This window comes from Ipomoea nil, unplaced genomic scaffold (genome assembly GCF_001879475.1).
Source record: "Ipomoea nil cultivar Tokyo-kokei standard unplaced genomic scaffold, Asagao_1.1 scaffold0878, whole genome shotgun sequence".
Taxonomy (NCBI): domain Eukaryota; kingdom Viridiplantae; phylum Streptophyta; class Magnoliopsida; order Solanales; family Convolvulaceae; genus Ipomoea; species Ipomoea nil.
The window spans coordinates 233,772-251,808 of record NW_017617306.1 but is presented as its reverse complement, the minus strand read 5'-3'; the positions used below and the strand labels follow the sequence as shown (position 1 = coordinate 251,808).

General features: G+C 40.5%; 1 protein-coding gene and 1 non-coding gene across 2 annotated transcripts; one reads left to right on the top strand and one right to left on the bottom strand.

Annotated features, from left to right (window-relative positions):
• The first annotated feature begins 8,620 nt into the window (after nucleotides 1–8,620).
• TRNAP-UGG lies at nucleotides 8,621–8,692 on the top strand. Its single transcript has one exon. It is a non-coding gene; the product is annotated as a tRNA-Pro (tRNA).
• Nucleotides 8,693–9,455: 763 nt separating this feature from the next.
• LOC109179218 (vacuolar-sorting receptor 1-like) lies at nucleotides 9,456–16,607 on the bottom strand. The gene is made up of 12 exons (XM_019328779.1): nucleotides 15,818–16,607; nucleotides 13,863–14,555; nucleotides 13,182–13,270; nucleotides 13,010–13,079; nucleotides 12,832–12,915; nucleotides 11,895–11,971; nucleotides 11,706–11,787; nucleotides 11,512–11,594; nucleotides 11,315–11,381; nucleotides 10,495–10,623; nucleotides 9,934–10,046; nucleotides 9,456–9,775 (listed from the first exon to the last, which is right to left on the bottom strand). The coding sequence occupies exons 1-12, from the start codon at nucleotides 16,110–16,112 to the stop codon at nucleotides 9,674–9,676; spliced, it is 1,884 nt and encodes a 627-aa protein (XP_019184324.1). The 5' UTR covers nucleotides 16,113–16,607; the 3' UTR covers nucleotides 9,456–9,673.
• Nucleotides 16,608–18,037: the final 1,430 nt, after the last annotated feature.

The following is an 18,037-nucleotide window of genomic DNA, read 5'->3' as shown; positions in this document are numbered from 1 at the left end:
AATCGCCCCAAGTGGCCAAGGGCCGCCCCCACAGAAAAGGAAATCAAGGAAACAAACATATCAGAAGCCCTCTGGGCTCACTTGCCGGCGCTACTCATCTTCATCATCACCATCGCAGTATTCCGGGGAGGAGCTATGCAGCGATCTCCTGCATTACCAATCCTTGTGTAGTTCTTCCTCTTTTTCATGAAGAACACACAAGTTGAAGGTGGGGGTAGAGGATAGATAGCGAGGCAGTAGCAGTCCTAAAAGCATAATATTAAAAAGACAAAAGAAAGTTTAATGTTGCATCCAATTTTATTGGAGGTTGATGGCGGTGGAGCGTGAAAGCCAAGAGAGTGGAGGGAAAAAGGAAAGAGAAAAAGGAAAAGTAAGATGTGGAAAAAGGAAAAATGTGTTCATGCTCTCGGGGTACAACGTTCCAGTCCGGTTCCGATCGTCGACCGTAGTCCGTTCACCCGACTGTATCGGCTCGCCTCGAGCCTCGCATCATTTTCCAAAGTGGTGACCGACGGTTCCCTGCTTCACGGTCATGGTTCTATGTGTGCTTTCTGAACCAAGTGCAATTTTCCGAACATCATCTCCATTAAAGCCCATCACCAGAGGTTTGCCCAATTGCATGTGCTCGTGCTTAAATATATTGACTTCTAGCTACCCCGTACATACTCATGCAACCCAGTACGAATTATATTTGAAGCTGAGAGCAGATTTCTGAAAGCTTTTGAGTTAGGAAGATCATAAATGTCATTCCTAAGTTGCGAGTTGTATTAATTATATACAGCTAAATGTATTAGAATTAGCCGTAGACTCTCAATTTGTAAAATGTTTAAAGTTTAATTGAGCCTTCCGTGGACGGTTCAGTTTTCTTTGGAGGCATGAACCTAGGGTGGCCTGTGTCAGTTAGATGGAGATTGGTCGAAAGCATGGCTGAATGTGTCATCACAACCAAGCAACGACTTACCATTATCCTGAACGAACGACCGGTGGCACAATGAGAAGCCGGCCGATTGATCCGAGAATAATGGCTAACCTCCCGAACAGCTCCACATGTAGTCATCTATGTTTGTTCATCTTCCTTGTAACCATGAGCAAAGATCCTGATCGTCAGCCAAGGCGCGATCAGATTCCCGAGCCAGAGCCGTACCCCACCATTGTTTTTTGGCAATTCACGCTATCGTCCCAACTCAGGCCAGACGAAAGCTAGAACGGAATATGGTGGAGTAGTTGCCGGTTGAAGTTAACGAATTAGCAAGCATTCCTGTGCGAAGAGAGTGATCAATCGACCGAAATCTCCGCTGACCAGAGTAGCTTGCCTGCAGCAGAGTAGAGACCCGGTTGAACCTGCAATTGAGAATGTTGTTAGTAATTCCCGAAATTCTGGATTATTGTTACAAATGTAATTTCAATTCATAAGAAATTTTGTTCTTAGTTTGTATTAGGAGTAGTTAGAATAAACTTATGTACCCCATCACCGTCCTTGAGATTATAATTACTCGGGGCGCCTGGTGGGTAGCAGCTGTGATGATCCAAATCACTTTTTCCCGAGCAGTAAAAAGAACAAACGCAGGCCCTTGGCGATTCAACAGTATGTATACGCCACTCGTTTCGATCGGGGTCCCAACCACATGCATTGGTAACTACGTAATAATTGTTCTAGCTGTTCGAGCGTCCATAGCTCAATTAGTCACTAGCCAAATTCTCACGGACGGGCCAGTTCTCCAGTCACTACTCATGTTTTCCTAAGCTAATGCAACCGAGCAGCTCCAGGCCTCTCCGTGGCAAACGACCGATGCCGAGCAGATTGCGAGGACGTCACTTTGATTAAACTTCCCGATCAGCCTTAGGTTGTGCGCACTAGAAGGCGTTGAAAGCTTCATCCCTGCGGACTAAAACTCCTGACCTCCCCGAGCAGCGAACACAGCTGGTGACTGAGAGCCCTTTGCTTTATCATCGCTTGAATCAAGCCGACTCTGTTCCAATCCGCAGAGCGAATGCATCGCAATAGGGCCCCGTGATCGGTCATCTAAAGAAACACGAGAATATGTTTCCGTCGTAGCAAGATCTTGGCGTTGTTTAAACGGATAAATTACAAACATGAATAAGTACCGAGCACCTCGTTGAACAACCAGATTTTTTGCAGAATCAAGTGCGGCTAGTGTTCACAGTTCTTGGATAAGCCCGATCATCATTCCATCAGCGTCAAACTTGATCGCTTTTGCATTTATTCTCTGTCCGAGCCTCTCCCCGGCCGTGGGCAAGCTCGGTCTTGGTCAGAGATGTAGCCAGAAGCGGGATAATCACAGTTCAGGAATGGTGGCCAATTTCCCGAGCACTGAAGTCGACCAAGCCTAGTCGAAGTATTTTATTATTATGCAAATGTATGAAAACATTTGTCTTCCTTATGATCGGGTCAGGGGTAAAAGTGACTGCAATGACTTGCCGAGCCCTCCGTTCAAATCAGCAAATGCCCGAGCGTACAGTTGCATTCCGATTTCAGCAAAGTTAGTACCCCCGAGTGTTTGAGGTCGTGTATCTATCTCAGCCTACCAATCAGTGTACCCTGTGCATTCAAAAGCTCCCCGACCATTACCGATCGGGTTGGCCATAGTACAGCAGATTCTCAGGAACATGCGATATTGCATATGATCAGAGACAAGCGTATTGTCAGAACTGTCATCACTCATTGTAACTTTGCCGATTGCAGTGTCTAAACATATTTTCGGCCTTCGTTGACGAACTCGACGTCTCCTATCTCTTCCTTCAGTAGTGTTGATCGGCTACACTACTCATTGCTGAAATCTACATCTAGTCATCTTTCTTGTTGCCCGAGCATCACAAGCCTTCCCGATCGCCAGTCTCCCATTATTGTTCAAAACTTCCCGAGCAGAGGAACGAGTACTCCGCGATCTTCCCCAAGCTTCCCGAGTGGACACCACTTTTACGGGAAACGAGCGTAGTGGTGATCGGTCCCTCAATTTCAGTAAGCTGGCGTTTCCCGATCAAATAATCCCGAGCGCTGCGAGCCAAGTTGGTGACCGGATCCCGGTCGACAAGAATGAGAATTGGCATCGCCACTCCAGAAATCTACAAGGCCAATATTCTAAAATAATAAGTATGGTCCCGACCACAAATTCAAGGTAAGCCAATTGTGGGGGTCCTGTTTAGAATTTCTAGAATTCATAAATTTCTTTTTTAATGTAATTTTAAATTGTAGATTGTATTAGTTATTTGACCACAAATTAAATTGTAATTAGTATAAGTTATAGACTTATACTTAGAAAATTGTAATAGGAAGCCATATGTAAATTAAACCCGGTTAGGTTGGTATTTTCCCCACCGGCACTAAAAAGCCCGGTCGGGTTGGTCACACCACCACCGGTACTGTTAAGCCCGCGAAAATTTCCGACACCAAGTTCTACTAAATAGGCAATTCTGGTCTCCCGACTCGCGAAGACAAGAGCCTGACCGCAACTTGCCACCTAATCGTCAGAGCTAACACCGACCGCAAAGTCGCTTAAACTTGTAACGACCGCAAAGTCGCTTAAACTTCCGGCCTTTGTTGCCCAAACGACCACAATGTCACTTAAACTTACGGCCTTTGTTGCCCGAACGACCACAATGTCGCTTAAACTTACGACCTTGTTGCCCGAACGACCACAATGTCGTCTTCTTCTTGCAGTCCGACCGGCAATTGACCGACCGTCATAGCCGCTCGGACTCGGGGGGCTATACAGGCGTTCTTTCGCGTTCCCCTATCCTCTTTTAGTCCGACCGGCAATTGACCGATCGTCATAGCCGCTCGGACTCGGGGGGCTAAACACGCGTTCTTTCGCGTAGCCCCTCTCCTCTTTTAGTCCGACCGGCACTTGACTGACCGTCATAGCCGCTCGGACTCGGGGGGCTAAACACGCGTTCTTTCGCGTTCCCCACTCCTCTTTTAGTCCGACCGGCAATTGACCGACCGTCATAGCCGCTCGGACTCGGGGGGCTAAACACGCGTTCTTTCGCGTTCCCCTCTCCTCTTTTAGTCCGACCAGCAATTGACCGACCGTCATAGCCGCTCGGACTCGGGGGGCTAGCCATAGCCATCACCTGCGCTCTACGCCCGGTCGGCATCATTGCCACCGCCGACGCTCTACGCCCGGTCGGCATGACCGGATAGGTTGGCATAGCCACCACCGGCGCTCTGCGCCCGGTCGACATCATTGCCACCGCCGGCGTCCTACGCCCAGTTAGGTTTGCATAGCCACCACCGGCGCTCTACGCCCGGTTAGGTTTGCATAGCCACCACCGGCGCTCTACGCCCGGTCAGTATCTTTGCTACCACCGGCGCTCTACGCCCGGTCGGTATCATTGCCACCGTCGGCGCTCTACGACCGGATAGGTTGACATAGCCACCACCGGCGCTCTACGCCCGGTCGGCATCATTGCCACCGTCGGCGCTCTACAACCGGATAGGTTGGCATAGCCACCACCGGCGCTCTACGCCCGGTCGGCATCATTGCCACCGTCGACGCTCTACGACCGGATAGGTTGGCATAGCCACCACCGGCGCTCTACGCCCGGTCGGCATCATTGCCACCGTCGGCGCTCTATGATCGGATAGGTTGGCATAGCCACCACCGGTGCTCTACGCCCTGTCGGTATCTTTGCTACCACCGGCGCTCTACGCCCGGTTAAGTTGGCATAGCCACCACCGGCGCTCTACGCCCAGTCGGCATCATTGCCACCGCCGGCGCTCTACGCCCGGTCGGCATCATTGCCACCGTCGGCGCTCTACGACCGGATAAGTTGGCATAGCCACCACCGGCGCTCTACGCCCGGTCGGCATCATTGCCACCGCCGGCGTCCTACGCACGGTTAGGTTTGCATAGCCACCACCGGCGCTCTACGCCCGGTCGGTATCTTTGCTACCACCGGCGCTCTACGCCCGGTCGGCATCATTGCCACCGTCGGCGCTCTACGACCGGATAGGTTGGCATAGCCACCACCGGCGCTCTACGCCCGGTCGCAATTAAAGTTGCAAAGCAAACTCGGGAAATTATCGTATCTGCTATCTTATGTTGATGATTCTCGCAAATAAGGGAGTGAAGGGCGTTACCGGTAGTAGCTCGTCGCGCTCCCGCGTAGATCGACCTTCCCGGTCTCCTAGTGATAAGTCCTAGAAAGTTCGATCCCCAAATCGCAAATCAATCCGACCTCTCGGTCGTACCTAGAAACCCGGTCGGCACACCGGTAAAGTAGACCTCTAGATCGCAGCTAACCCGATTTCCAGATCTTAGCTAGCTTCCCGGTCATTCGTCCGGTAAAGGTTTGACCTCTCGAATCATGTTGCAAAACCGACCCCTAGGTCGGGTAACTCCCTTTTTTTTAGTCCACCAGACTGCGTTTAGCGTTGTGCTCTTTTTTCCTTAGCTAAAGTTTTTCCCATTGGGTTTTTTATTAGCTTAAGGTTTTTAACGAGGCAACCGGCGCAAGTCACGGACCATGTGATTAGTTTTCCAGCCCGAATCCTTCCTCGCTAACTCATCGTTAGGGCACGGACTGGGGGGGCTTCATGATGGGGAATATACCCCGGGTTCAAGCTCCCCGTACGCTCCATGCTCCTATTTGGGTCGGGTCAAACAGTTCGGGTCAAGGTCAAACCCGACTTGGGTTGACCTATATAAAGGCTTTTAACCCTTCATTTTAGGGACCTTATTCTCCTCTTTCCACTAGCTCTACTCTCTCTCTAGAGAGTCATTCCTCTCCCTTCTCTCTACAAACACATCAATTATAATAAAAGAGATTCATTTGAGCTACTTCTTATCTACCCCTACATTATTCATACACTTACATACATACATGCAACCTACGTCCACGGGGAATTACCCGTATCAATTATTTATTTATTTTTATTATATAATTTTTATGCATTTGGGTATTAAATATTCTTCTAAGTTATTTGAATAGTTGTATTATTTAATTGCTAGGGAGGCCTACTAGTTATTTACTTGATATAAATATTTGCTATATTAGTTAATGTTGTGCTACAAATTATTCTAATATTCAGTAGCAACTGAGGTTAATTATTGACGGCTTAGTGATAATTGGTCTCGGGTAGAATATTTTCCTAAATTAAATGCAACTGCTTGCGCTTGTGTTATTTAGTTTGTCGATTTTCCTAGTTCCTATTGTTGCTATTAAATTAAATCTATAGCGCTTGTCTTAGGTTATTTAGTGGTTAGGGGTAATTAAACTGCGTGTGCTTTAGTTACCTACAACTAAGAGAAAACGGAAATGAAATAATTTCACGACAAATATTCAATTGCATATTAATTACTTTATGAATCAATGATCAGTGTTAAATTCCGGTGGTGGATCTTTACTAACTAAGGTTTTCTATTATAAGTGTTTCAATATATTATTTTCATTGCTTTATTCGTTCAATTAAATTTCTTGTTTATTTAAATTCACTTTTATTTTATCTTTATTCTCGATATATTCCAAACCCCCTACCTTTAATTTGAGCACAAAAATTAAACTAGTTACTCATCGTGGGATCGATCCTTACTCCCGCTACTACGTTTGTAAGGTTTTAATTTGGGAGCCTACGACAGCTCACCAAATAGCTTTTTTATTTTATTCTCTATTTTACCCTTTTGTTTAGCCTAAACCTTTTAGGTTATCTTTCTCTCTTCCTCTCTATCTTTGCATCTCTTCCGCCATTTCTATCAAATATATTGCTGTGGCTCGGTGGAGGTGGGTGACCCACCCCGGAACCACTTGAGACGGCTGAACAGATCGTTCGATTGCGTCGCATAAACTATTCTGCTCTTCCTTCGATTCTGCCATTAGAGGCTGGAGATCGTCCCTTTTTCGAATTTTGCCTCTGTTTCTTCACTGCCGGTGCAAACACCGCTGATCGGAGAGTAGTTGCACTGCAAGTCTCATAGTCGAAAACTCTATATTAGAAGTTGAAGGGAAATTTGGATTCAAGCACGACATTATATCATCAAATACAAAATTAGAGAAATTTTCGGCACAACATACGTATAGCCATATACTTGTACAGTTGAACAAGAATGGCCTACAAATAATCTGTTCGAGTTTAATGATGTAAAATTCACATATTATATTATTTTTAATATATATGATCCGTGTGTAAGATTTATCTTAATAATAATAATAATAATAATAACTAGTTTTTTTTACGCGCTTTGGACGAATGGGATAATGCCCAATGATTATTTTTAAATAAGTATTTCAAAGTATATAAATGCAATATTATATAGGGGATGTTTATGCATAGGTAAATAAATGTTGAATTTGTTTATTTAAATCGGTAAATTTAAAGTATATAAATTCAAGATAATATATGAGAGATTGATTATAATTGTCACTAAAATAAATGTTTGCAACTTTGTAATAACGCTAGTCTAAATACTTAGTCTTAAAGCGGTAGTCTAAATATATTAATTACTAGTTGATTATGGAATGATGATTAATTGATGCCTAATAATAATAATAATAATAATAATAATAATAATAATAATAATAATAATAATAATAATAATATATTTTGTACAAGGGCATTTATGTCTTTTAAACATATATTCTATTCCTATTTCTTAACCAACCAAACATTGTAATACAGTTCCCAATGTCTATTCCTTCAGCGAACCAAACAACAGAATACAATTCTTATTCTATTCCATACCTATTCCATTACTTATGGAATAGTATTCTTATTCCCTCCAAATTGATTCCGTGAATCAAACGGGCCATAAGTCTTAAAAGTATCTAAGAGTTGGAGAGAATAAACTTTTATTTTCTTGTAAAGAAATCTCTACTGGTGACCCTGAGGAGTGTAGCTTTGTGCGAGGCATTCGTGGTTGTAGAAGTTCTGAGTTGGTGAACTAGCACTTTTTTGTGCAAGGCGCACTCGTAGAGTGGACGTAGGCTAGGTTTGGACGAACCACTTAAAAACCGCTCCGTACACTTTGCTTTGTTATTATTACTACTACTATTATTATTCATATTATTATTATTATTACTATTACTATTACTATTATTATTATTATTATTATTATTATTATTATTATTATTATTATTATTATTATTATTATTATTATTATTATTACAATGGGTATTTTAGTATTTTTCATTTCTTTCTCTTTAATCCTCGTTAATTCTCTTCGTGTCCACTGCATAATGAAATTTGAATTCATATTTCATTCTCACCTTTTTTTTTTTTTTTTCTCACGAAATCACAATTTATTTTCCCCATAATTTTCTCATTACAATCAAATGCCTTGTTAAGGGTGCTTGGGATTAAAATTTTTTAAAACTCCCACTGTATGAGATTTGAAAGAAATTATTAATATCGTCAACATCATCTTCTGTGACCAAATAATGTACTTTGTGGGACTGTGGGAGAAGAAATAACGTACTTTGATATATTTCAAGCTGCACATTAGAGAGAGCGGTTGGCCATAAAATGCAAAAGGTGAAAGATGTATACTTCTTTAATCTGCCAATCTTTCAAATGATCATTAATATTGGAAAAGAAATAATTTAAATTAGAAAATATGCAAAGCCAAACGAAGTATAGTTTTAAGTTCAGAAAGCAACTAAAGTTGGGCGTTTGGTCTAGTGGTATGATTCTTGCTTTGGGTGCAAGAGGTCCCGAGTTCGATTCTCGGAACGCCCCTTTATTTATAATCGTTGGTGTAGATTTTGCCAACCCAGTTGGGTTCCACCAAATTGTGTAAAACGCCCGTTATTTTGTATTCTCCCAAATTTTGCGTGCAAATTAAAACACATTATTTCATGTTCTCCTCACTCCCCTAATTTTGTATGTACTTGCGTTGGTTAATGTTTAATCCAATTATTTAATTTTTATTTCATTTCTCAAATTAAAGCTTGCACATTATATTATTTCGTGTTCTCCTCCCTTTTGTTGTTTTGCACTGTCAAATGCCAATCTCTTCTTAACTAGTGTTTGGTTAGCAATAGAAGTGAAAAAATGTAACACCCCTAAATTCTGTTGGTTTTTGGCATGGCAAGGGCTTGTCGTGGCTAAATCGTGAAGGTAGCATCACTTAGGAGCTAGTCGACTTGGTTGGTCGGTTGGCTAAGTCGTGGGTTTAAGCGTGTCGTTTTGTAGTCTCTTGCATTTGGTTTAAGCGTGTCGTTTTGCATGTAAGGGGTTGTTGTACAAATGGGCAACACGGGTGTCGAGAGGGGTGTAGAGAGGCAAAGACGATGTAGGTGCTAGTCAATTTGTGCTGTAACGCTCTTGATGGAGAGTGCCATGAGGATCTGTATATTATTCAGTTTTGTGAACATACAAGGTTAAGCAGGTTGGTTAGTAAAAAACTTGTGTTTATTTATAGATTTACTTAGTTAAAACAAAAACGCTCTAGTTTGGGTATGTGAGAAAAGTTGCCATCTGCCCATAACCCAAAACCATATAGGTGATAAGTAAAAATTATAATTAAAAGCATGATGCAAAAGCTGCACATCCTGAAAAATTTCCCGTGGCACCCACCGGGAGTTTATGCACATTCTAAGCCTCCTTCCTACATATACATAAATATAACCCCTCCTAATCGTTACGTTTTTGCTAAGACTCATCCATTCCAGGTTTCTGATGCCAACCTTCTATCGCGGCACCTGGCGAGCGTGTTAATCACACATTTCCCTGAGAAACCCCGTGGTTAGGGACTTCACCTTGGTTATCCAAAGGCATGTACTGAGCCATGATAGCCCGGATCTCGGAATCCATGTATCTCTGCATCATATCATAACCAAAATGCACATGTAAGACCAAAGGTGCGGCTGGGATAGCTTTAGAAGGTTGAGATTGGCATGTCTTTTCGGTTTTTCTATGCGTGTTATGGGTTGATATCATTTCTAATGGAGATATGGTTAAAAATGAACGAGAATTACCCTGATTCGATACTTGTACACTGCATATCCTCCAATTCCTACAGCAGCCAATGCAAGGGCGACGACCCAAAAAGTACCCCACCCAAAGCCAGTTTTAACCTCTTTACCTGCAGCTGCATTTCACAAATAGCAATAGATTGACATCAAACAGGTAAACCCGATAAGCCAATCAATACAAAGAAACTTCAGGGTGTTGTAGCTGAGTACAACCAAGTTTTTTTTTTTTTTTTTGGATCAGACCACGAGGTGTCCTGAGCAGGTACTAACTGTAGGAGGCACCTTTAAGCTCGTACCATACTCAGACTAATCCCTGTTCGCACCGGGCGGGCCCAATTAAGGGGCAGGGCAAAGTGCTGGCCAGATTGGTTTTTCCATATGAGAGGGGGTTCAACCATGTTTATAAGTCAAGGGGTGATGACTAACTTGCCAAACCAACCAATTCGCACTTCTAACTAAATAAATAACCATTTAACCGGATACCACCGATTACACTCATTTAACTAATCTTCTCTTTAAAAGTAAACTATATTTCCATCAAATAACAAGCTTTTTCTTACTTACCTATACACGTATCATGTTCAAACATGTATAACAAATTGTCATGACAACTGCATTCAAAACTGCCCCACGTGTTCTTGCATTTGCAGTCTGGACATTGGCAAGCTACCTTCTCCTTGCATTCATCAATATCTGAAGAATGGCCAGAGTTGAAAGATGTTAAGTTATATCAAATGAAGCAACCAATTGTCTTTTTAAAAATTCTAGGCAGTAGCTAAGTGGTGGCCATAATTTTCTCTGGGCACCGAGTAAATCAGCAGCATTCACAAAAAAGTTCGTTTCAATCAGAAAATAAGGAGGACTTTGAGTGGTTAATAACGTCATTTTTTTATGTCATTTAAACATATTTGTTGGCGGAGGACCAAAAATAGTCATGCCACAATAATGTTAAGACCAACAGGGATGTTTTGAAAAAAAAAAGGAATAAAAATGGAATGAAACATATAAATCTAGGACCATAAAAAGGAAAAAGATTTAACACAGAACTGAATAGACCAAAATACCCTTTTATTTAAGGCCATTTGAACGGTTTTGTTGATGGAAGACCAAAAATGGTCATGCGACAATAATACTAGGACCAAACCGGAATGTTTTGAAAAAAAAAGGACTAAAAGTAGACTGACACCTATAAACCTAGAACCAAAAATGGAATTAGCTCCTTATAGACCATGTTGGGAATTTTATGCTAACCTTAATTCGAATCTCTTGGTAATTCATAAGGTTGTATAATTAATAAGCACAAGAAACTCTAAAACATCCTCGATGCTTTGGCCAAACCTAAGTTCTTTCAAACCATAGATCACAAATAAAGAAAAACCTGTACCTTCACAATGATTGACACCATCACCCTTGAATCCACGTGGGCATTCACAACCCTTACCGTGTGCATCCTGAAAATATAAACGGCAAAATATTTACCAAGAACTCCCAAGGGATCAACTGATCGAACTGCCACTTCCCTTTAGAAGAAATAAGAAAATTTCAAAAGACAATCGCAGAAGAATAAACAGAGCCACTCACAACGCAAGCAGAATATGTCCGGCTATCCTTTGTTTGCTTCCAGCAGCCTCCATTATTAAGCCCGCATCGCAATACTCCAGATGCTATCAATTCCACAAAGTCAGAGAAGTGATAATATTCATGCAACATCAGCGGGTTTGTTTTAACACGTATTATACGATTAGAGATACATAAAATTATGCATTAACTTTTACCTTCACAGTGAGTATAACCATCACCAACAAATTTCACTCCTTGCACACTGGGACACTGACATACCCTCCCACGGAAAGTGTCCTGCAAAAGAGTTTTATGAATAATAGAACAGTTTGCAAGTACGTATCAAGTTTGTAAATGCAAAGAAGAGCACCCAATTAATCATTTGTCTTTAGCTAGAGGAGTACCCTGCATGCAGTAATGTTAGAAGACTTATCCTGCCAGCACCCGCCATTGTTCCGTAAACACTCATTTGTTTCTATATCTGCAAGATTTAAAAAAAAAAAAAAAAAAAACATCTTGATAATATACCTTGATGGGACACCAACAGATAACACTATTAGCTGATAAAAACATCCACAAAATGCTAAAATATAGGACCTTCAATTGAAGCACAAAGGCAGGGATTAGTTTAGGTATTTGCTGATATGCACGTTTATTAATTAAAGATATTAATATATTCATGAGCATTATACATTGAATGAAAAAAATGTTTTCAGGATATACACTACAATTCTAGGAACTCTGATCTATACTGGTTGAAGATGTGCTTTTTCACTTAAGAGTTTGGTAGGATGGAAAAACATTTTCCAAGGAAAACATTTTCCATAAATTTGAGGAAAATGGGATTTTCCTCCATTTGGTTCATGGAAGACTTTTTCCACATTTTCCTTAGTTATGAGAAAAAAATTCACCGGGGAGGGGGTGGTATTTTGTTTTCCATAGAACTAGGGAACAAAAAAGTGAGCTGACATGACTATTTTGCCCTTGTGATTCATTCTTACTTTTATTATCATTATTATTGTGTAGGGGCATATACGTCTTCATACTCATTATTCCTTACAATTCCAAATCCAACCAAACAATGGAATCAATATTCCCAGTAATTTCTTTTCCACCAACCAAACAATAGAATCAATCTTCCTAATAGTTGCTTTTAACATGGAATTCCAATTCCATTTCCCCTCAAATATTTACCGCGAACCAAACGGGCAGCGGAGAAGAGGGGAGGGGGGAGGGAGGTTGGTTGGTGTTCCCTCCTGGCTACTTAGAAGAACAGTAGTAAGATAAGCTTGCTTAAACTGAAAATTTACAAGACAAAAAGCCAAAAGTAAGAAAATTAACCTGCAGTTAAGCAAATTGCGGGTTCTGTTGTCTCCTCAAATCCTGAGCAAATAGCCTTGAGAACTGCTCCTCTGTCCAGCTTGCCTACAGATTACACAGTGATCAATAATATTGCAATTTTCAATTCACAAGTCTGAAGGAAGTGAGGAAATCCTCATATTTGGTTTAGCATTTGTACCTCTATACTGTCTATTGTTTATAACAAGAGTTGGCAAGATAGTCACATCTCCACGATAACCTTGGCCTATCTGAAATTAGAGAAATGCAAAATCAGTCCGTGAACTACATCAAAAGTGGTCGAGATGATATAGTGGACGAAAGCAGCCGAACTATTTCCCTTAAACACATACCTGTGCTTCCTGTTCAGCCTTTAGAACAGGGTTCTCGGCATCTGCCTCTTCATCCCCAACACACTTGTTAATCTGTTTAACGTCAAAGCCTATAGCACCAAATGCAATAGTTATACTTTCACATCTCTAATCATCTAAGACAAAAGTAACAACCCAAAAAAGATTGAAAACTAAATAACTGAACTAACAGAATCAGAGTTATATACTCAAGAGTGATATAATGAAAGAAAAAAACACGAGTTAATACCATCTAAGGTCCTCCGAAATAGTGGTTTTGCCACGTTTAGTCCTAAACTTTCAAATTGACCATTTGTGATCCTTCGACTTTCAAATTTAACCATTCCGGGTCCAAGTTAACCACCCTTGGTCCTTCAACTATTAAATTTTAACCAACCATGGTCCTTTCAAGAGGACCACGACTGGTTAAATTTCGAAACTTGAAGGACCATGGGTGGTTAACTTAGACCACGGATGGTTAAATTTGAAAGTCGAAGGACCACAGATGGTCAATTTGAAAATTTAGGACTAAACGTGGCAAAACCACTATACTCGGGGGATCTCAAATGGTATTAACTCAAAAAAACACAGTAGAAGAGTTCAACAAAATAACATATAAAGGAAGCAGGCAGTATAAAGCGAAAGGATTGGAAAATGAACAGTCCAAAATGAACTCCAACCTACCAAGTGATTGGATCACTTGATCTGCACACTCTTTTGTGTACTTCTTATCTTTCATTGGGCAGCGGATTGAAAAATCTGTGACATAGTCCCACCAGAGCCAAGGTTTTCCACTTTCGTTTGCCACCCTAAAGAAACAAATTTGGTGTAAATTCTGCAAAACAACGTCCTTCCCATCATATCCTCGGCTGAAGTCTTGTTCAGGGTCCGGAGCACAGTATCTCCCATGGTTGATGCACTGAGATTTGCATTGTGTGCTCAGAGTAAAAGCCTCTGGGCAATACCAAGTAATGTAATGCGGAGTGAATTGGGTATAGCCTTTCTTCTCAAGTATCTGTGCTACGCCTTTGAAGCTTTTGACAAACTCTATCTGACTATCACACTTGGGGCCGCACTCATCATTACTGTTTGTCCAGAACTCGTATTCCACCCGGTCATCAGGATGTGGAAGAGCCTCCCTCCAATCAAGATTTATGACGACCATTTCTCCTTTTGTTAATTGTTTCTTGATTTTATCCCCGAGCAACTTGCCAATAAGTGCTGAAGGAATTGTTATATTCTGTAGATAATCTACCGGTGCATTTCCTTCCTCTGGGGTATCCATGGTGATCAAAGGTTCCACCCTGTCATCAGCAACTAAAATGGCAGCAGCTCCGGCTTTCTGAGCTTGCCAAGCCTTTACGGTAAAATAGCATTCTGCCAGAAAGGGTCACAAACCACAGTAAAAAGAATTTCTTTTAGAATTGAGAAATAAATAAAAGAATGAGATGCATACACCTTCCATACAAGCTAGGACTAACAATGACCCAAACAAAATATGTTATAAATATCAACTAGGTCAGTGCAAAATTTATCAGCATTCAACATAAGCAGAGGCATCCAATGCTGGGGGGCTTACTCATGAGAATTGGAGTCGCAATTACAAGTGCACTTTTCATTTTTATTTCAATTCATTTTCTTTTTTTTGGATGACGAGGGAAACCTCACAACCCTTTCGAGTGTGAGTAAACCTGCCTTGTGACCCTAGCCGGCAAGGGACCACAAAAAGTAAGCCGGCCTAGGTTATCCATAGTTGACCAGCTCAAACCAAGGGGGCAAAGATTCGAACTCGTGACCATTTTCTTTTTTTTTGGATGACGAGGGAAACCTCACAACCCTTTCGAGTGTGAGCAAACCCCACCTTGTGACCCTAGCCGACAAAGGACCACAAGGAACTAAACCAGCCTAGGTTATCCATAGTTGACCAGCTCAAACCAAGGGAGCAAAGATTCGAACTCGTGACAAGGAACTAAACCAGCCTAGGTTATCCATAGTTGACCAGCTCAAACCAAGGGAGCAAAGATTCGAACTCGTGACCTTTTTTTTTTTTTTTTGGATGACGAGGGAAACCTCACAACCCTTTCGAGTATGAGCAAACCCCACCTTGTGACCCTAGCCGACAAAGGACCACAAGGAACTAAACCAGCCTAGGTTATCCATAGTTGACCAGCTCAAACCAAGGGGGCAAGGACTCGAACTCGTGACCTTATGGTTACAAGCGTGGATCTCTTGCCATCTTGGCCTGGTTACCCCCAAAATATCGAAAGCCACTCTTTTGAGACTATATATGACACTGTCACCATTCACAACACCATAATGAAATTATTCTTTCCCACGGCCATAACTCACATGAACAGGATTCACAATGAGAAGTATACACACTTTAAATTCAAAACTAAAAGGACAGCAACAATGTCGAAACATAAACATATCTAGATATGCCTATTCAAGTATCTATCATTCATTCCTTAATCTGCATAGATAATTGAGAATCTAATCGATATTCAGGCTGATCATCATCTGCATGTGTGATCACAAATCATTATGAACAAAAAAACAAATTCCAGAGAACACATCAAATACATAGCAAACACTGAAAATGAAAAGAACATTAAATTTGGGAAATTTAGGAAATTCACCTCCTCGATCGACAAGAACAAAGACAGGCATGTGACCAGGTTTGGATTTCAAGGAAGCATCGACATCGTCGAAGCTTCTGCACGCTTTCTGGTTAGCATTTGGGTACATCACAACGCCGATCATGTTTCCTCCGTACTGTGGGACACCGAAATTCCCAATCGCACACTCATATACGCCTTTGATGGCGGCTGGGGAAGTCACCCTCAAACTATTCTTCTCCACTACAAATCTACCAAAACACGAACCCCAAACAAGAAACCATACACACACTACAATACCCACATTTCCCCTCATCTTGATTCCCACTTTTCCCCAATCAAACAACCCAAAACTTCCCACCCAGGAAAAAAAAAAAAAAAATCTCAGAAATGCACACTCAAATTCAAACCTTTATAACATTTTCATAACAATATACTTGTGATCAACACATGCATAAATAAAGCTGAGGTCTTCTGTAGATGGATGTATTTCCTATTTCCTATTTCCTATTTCCTGGGTCCTTTTAGCTGAGTTTTTTTTGAAAAAACGAATCAGAAATGAAGCTTCAATCTTTGGGAATTAGTAATTAATAATAATAATAATAACTAATAGCTATTATTATGTTAGTTATTTAGAATCTTAAAGGGGGAGAAAGAGAAAGCGTTGAAATAGGAGTTGAATTCAAGCCGTGCAAATCATGCTAATCTTAACAACGATGACAAATTTAATAGGAAACACTCAAATAAATATCTCTTGGCTCCAAAAATATTCTATTTTGGGGAGTTTATTATCTGAAGATGAAACAGTCTTCTTCCATCTGGAATAGGATACTAGCTTGCCACCCAACTGCTAAATACATCAAATGAAAACCGCCAACTTTTTATATTTTTCAGCAATTAATTTCCAACGTTTTCCTGTTAACAATAAACAGAAATCTGAGACTAAAAATATTTCCTTTTTTTTTTTCAAAAAAAATTTAGTGATTTCACCATAACCCCTGAATTTTATTGTGGCCCCTAATATTTGATGTGTTATTTCAAAACTCATCAAATGTCATTGTGTATTTAAGTCCAATAACAAAATAAAAAAATCACTTCTCAAAAAAAATAAATAAAAAAATAAAAATCAAAAGCGACTAGTTGTAATATAACTTAAATTTTAAATTCTTATAATTTTTGAAGAAAAATTCTTAGAATTGTATATCCACTTTAAAGATTTTTGTTGATATTTTAGATCATTTCCAAATTTGGTATAAAATGAGCCAATAAAGACTCCTCCTCACTTTTAGTAAACAGTTCAAGTATCTAAAATCATTATGTATGTATATTCAAATTATGTTTTTGATTTTTATTCAATCTTTGTATGCTAATAAATGTATTGTACTTCAAATATTATACATTACATTTTTGTTAAACAAAACTGCCATGTTAATACTCTGTTATTATATGATGAAATCTAATATTAATAGCTAAGTAAAAATGATAATACATCCTTATAGTTTCTATATATAGGGTGAAGCAAATAAATTAACTTTTGTTTGTTATGAATTTGCACCAATTGCTTTTATAGATTTGTACATTTATGGGGTGTTTAGAAAATGACTTATCAAACAAAGTTTAACTTGTTTAATCAACTTTAATTGTTTGACTTGGTCAAACAATTAAAATGAGTGATTGGTAAGTTAAAATTGAATAACCTACTTTGCGTAGTTTGTTAATTGTGTGTGTGTGTATTTCAGTTCACGTGCGGTTAAGTGTATCCTATGCGATTGTGCGGTTAAATCTGAGTCATTGATCTTGCTTAAATCAACGCCCAGGATTAAAAAAATTAAAAAAAAAAAAACACGGTGGTAATTAGGTAATTTTTGCATCTAGGTCAAATTTAAGGTGCATGATTTTCCTTCTTAAGGTGTGTGGTTTTTGTGCTTAAGGTGCGTGGGTTTTGTGCTTAAGGTGTGTGGATTGTGTGCTTAATGTGAGTAGTTGTTGAAACTTAAGATATGTGGTTTTCCTTCTTAAGGTGCGTGGTTTTTGTGCTTAAGGTGCGCGAGTTTTGTGCTTAAGGTGCGTGGGTTTTGTGCTTAATGTGAGTAGTTGTTGAAACTTAAGGTGCGTTGTTTTCCTTCTTATGGTGCGTGATTTGTACGCTTAAGGTGTGTCAGTCGTGTGAAACTTAAGGTGCGTCAGTTGTGTGAAACTTAAGGTGAACCATTTTAAAACCTTAGGTGCGCGGTTTGTGTA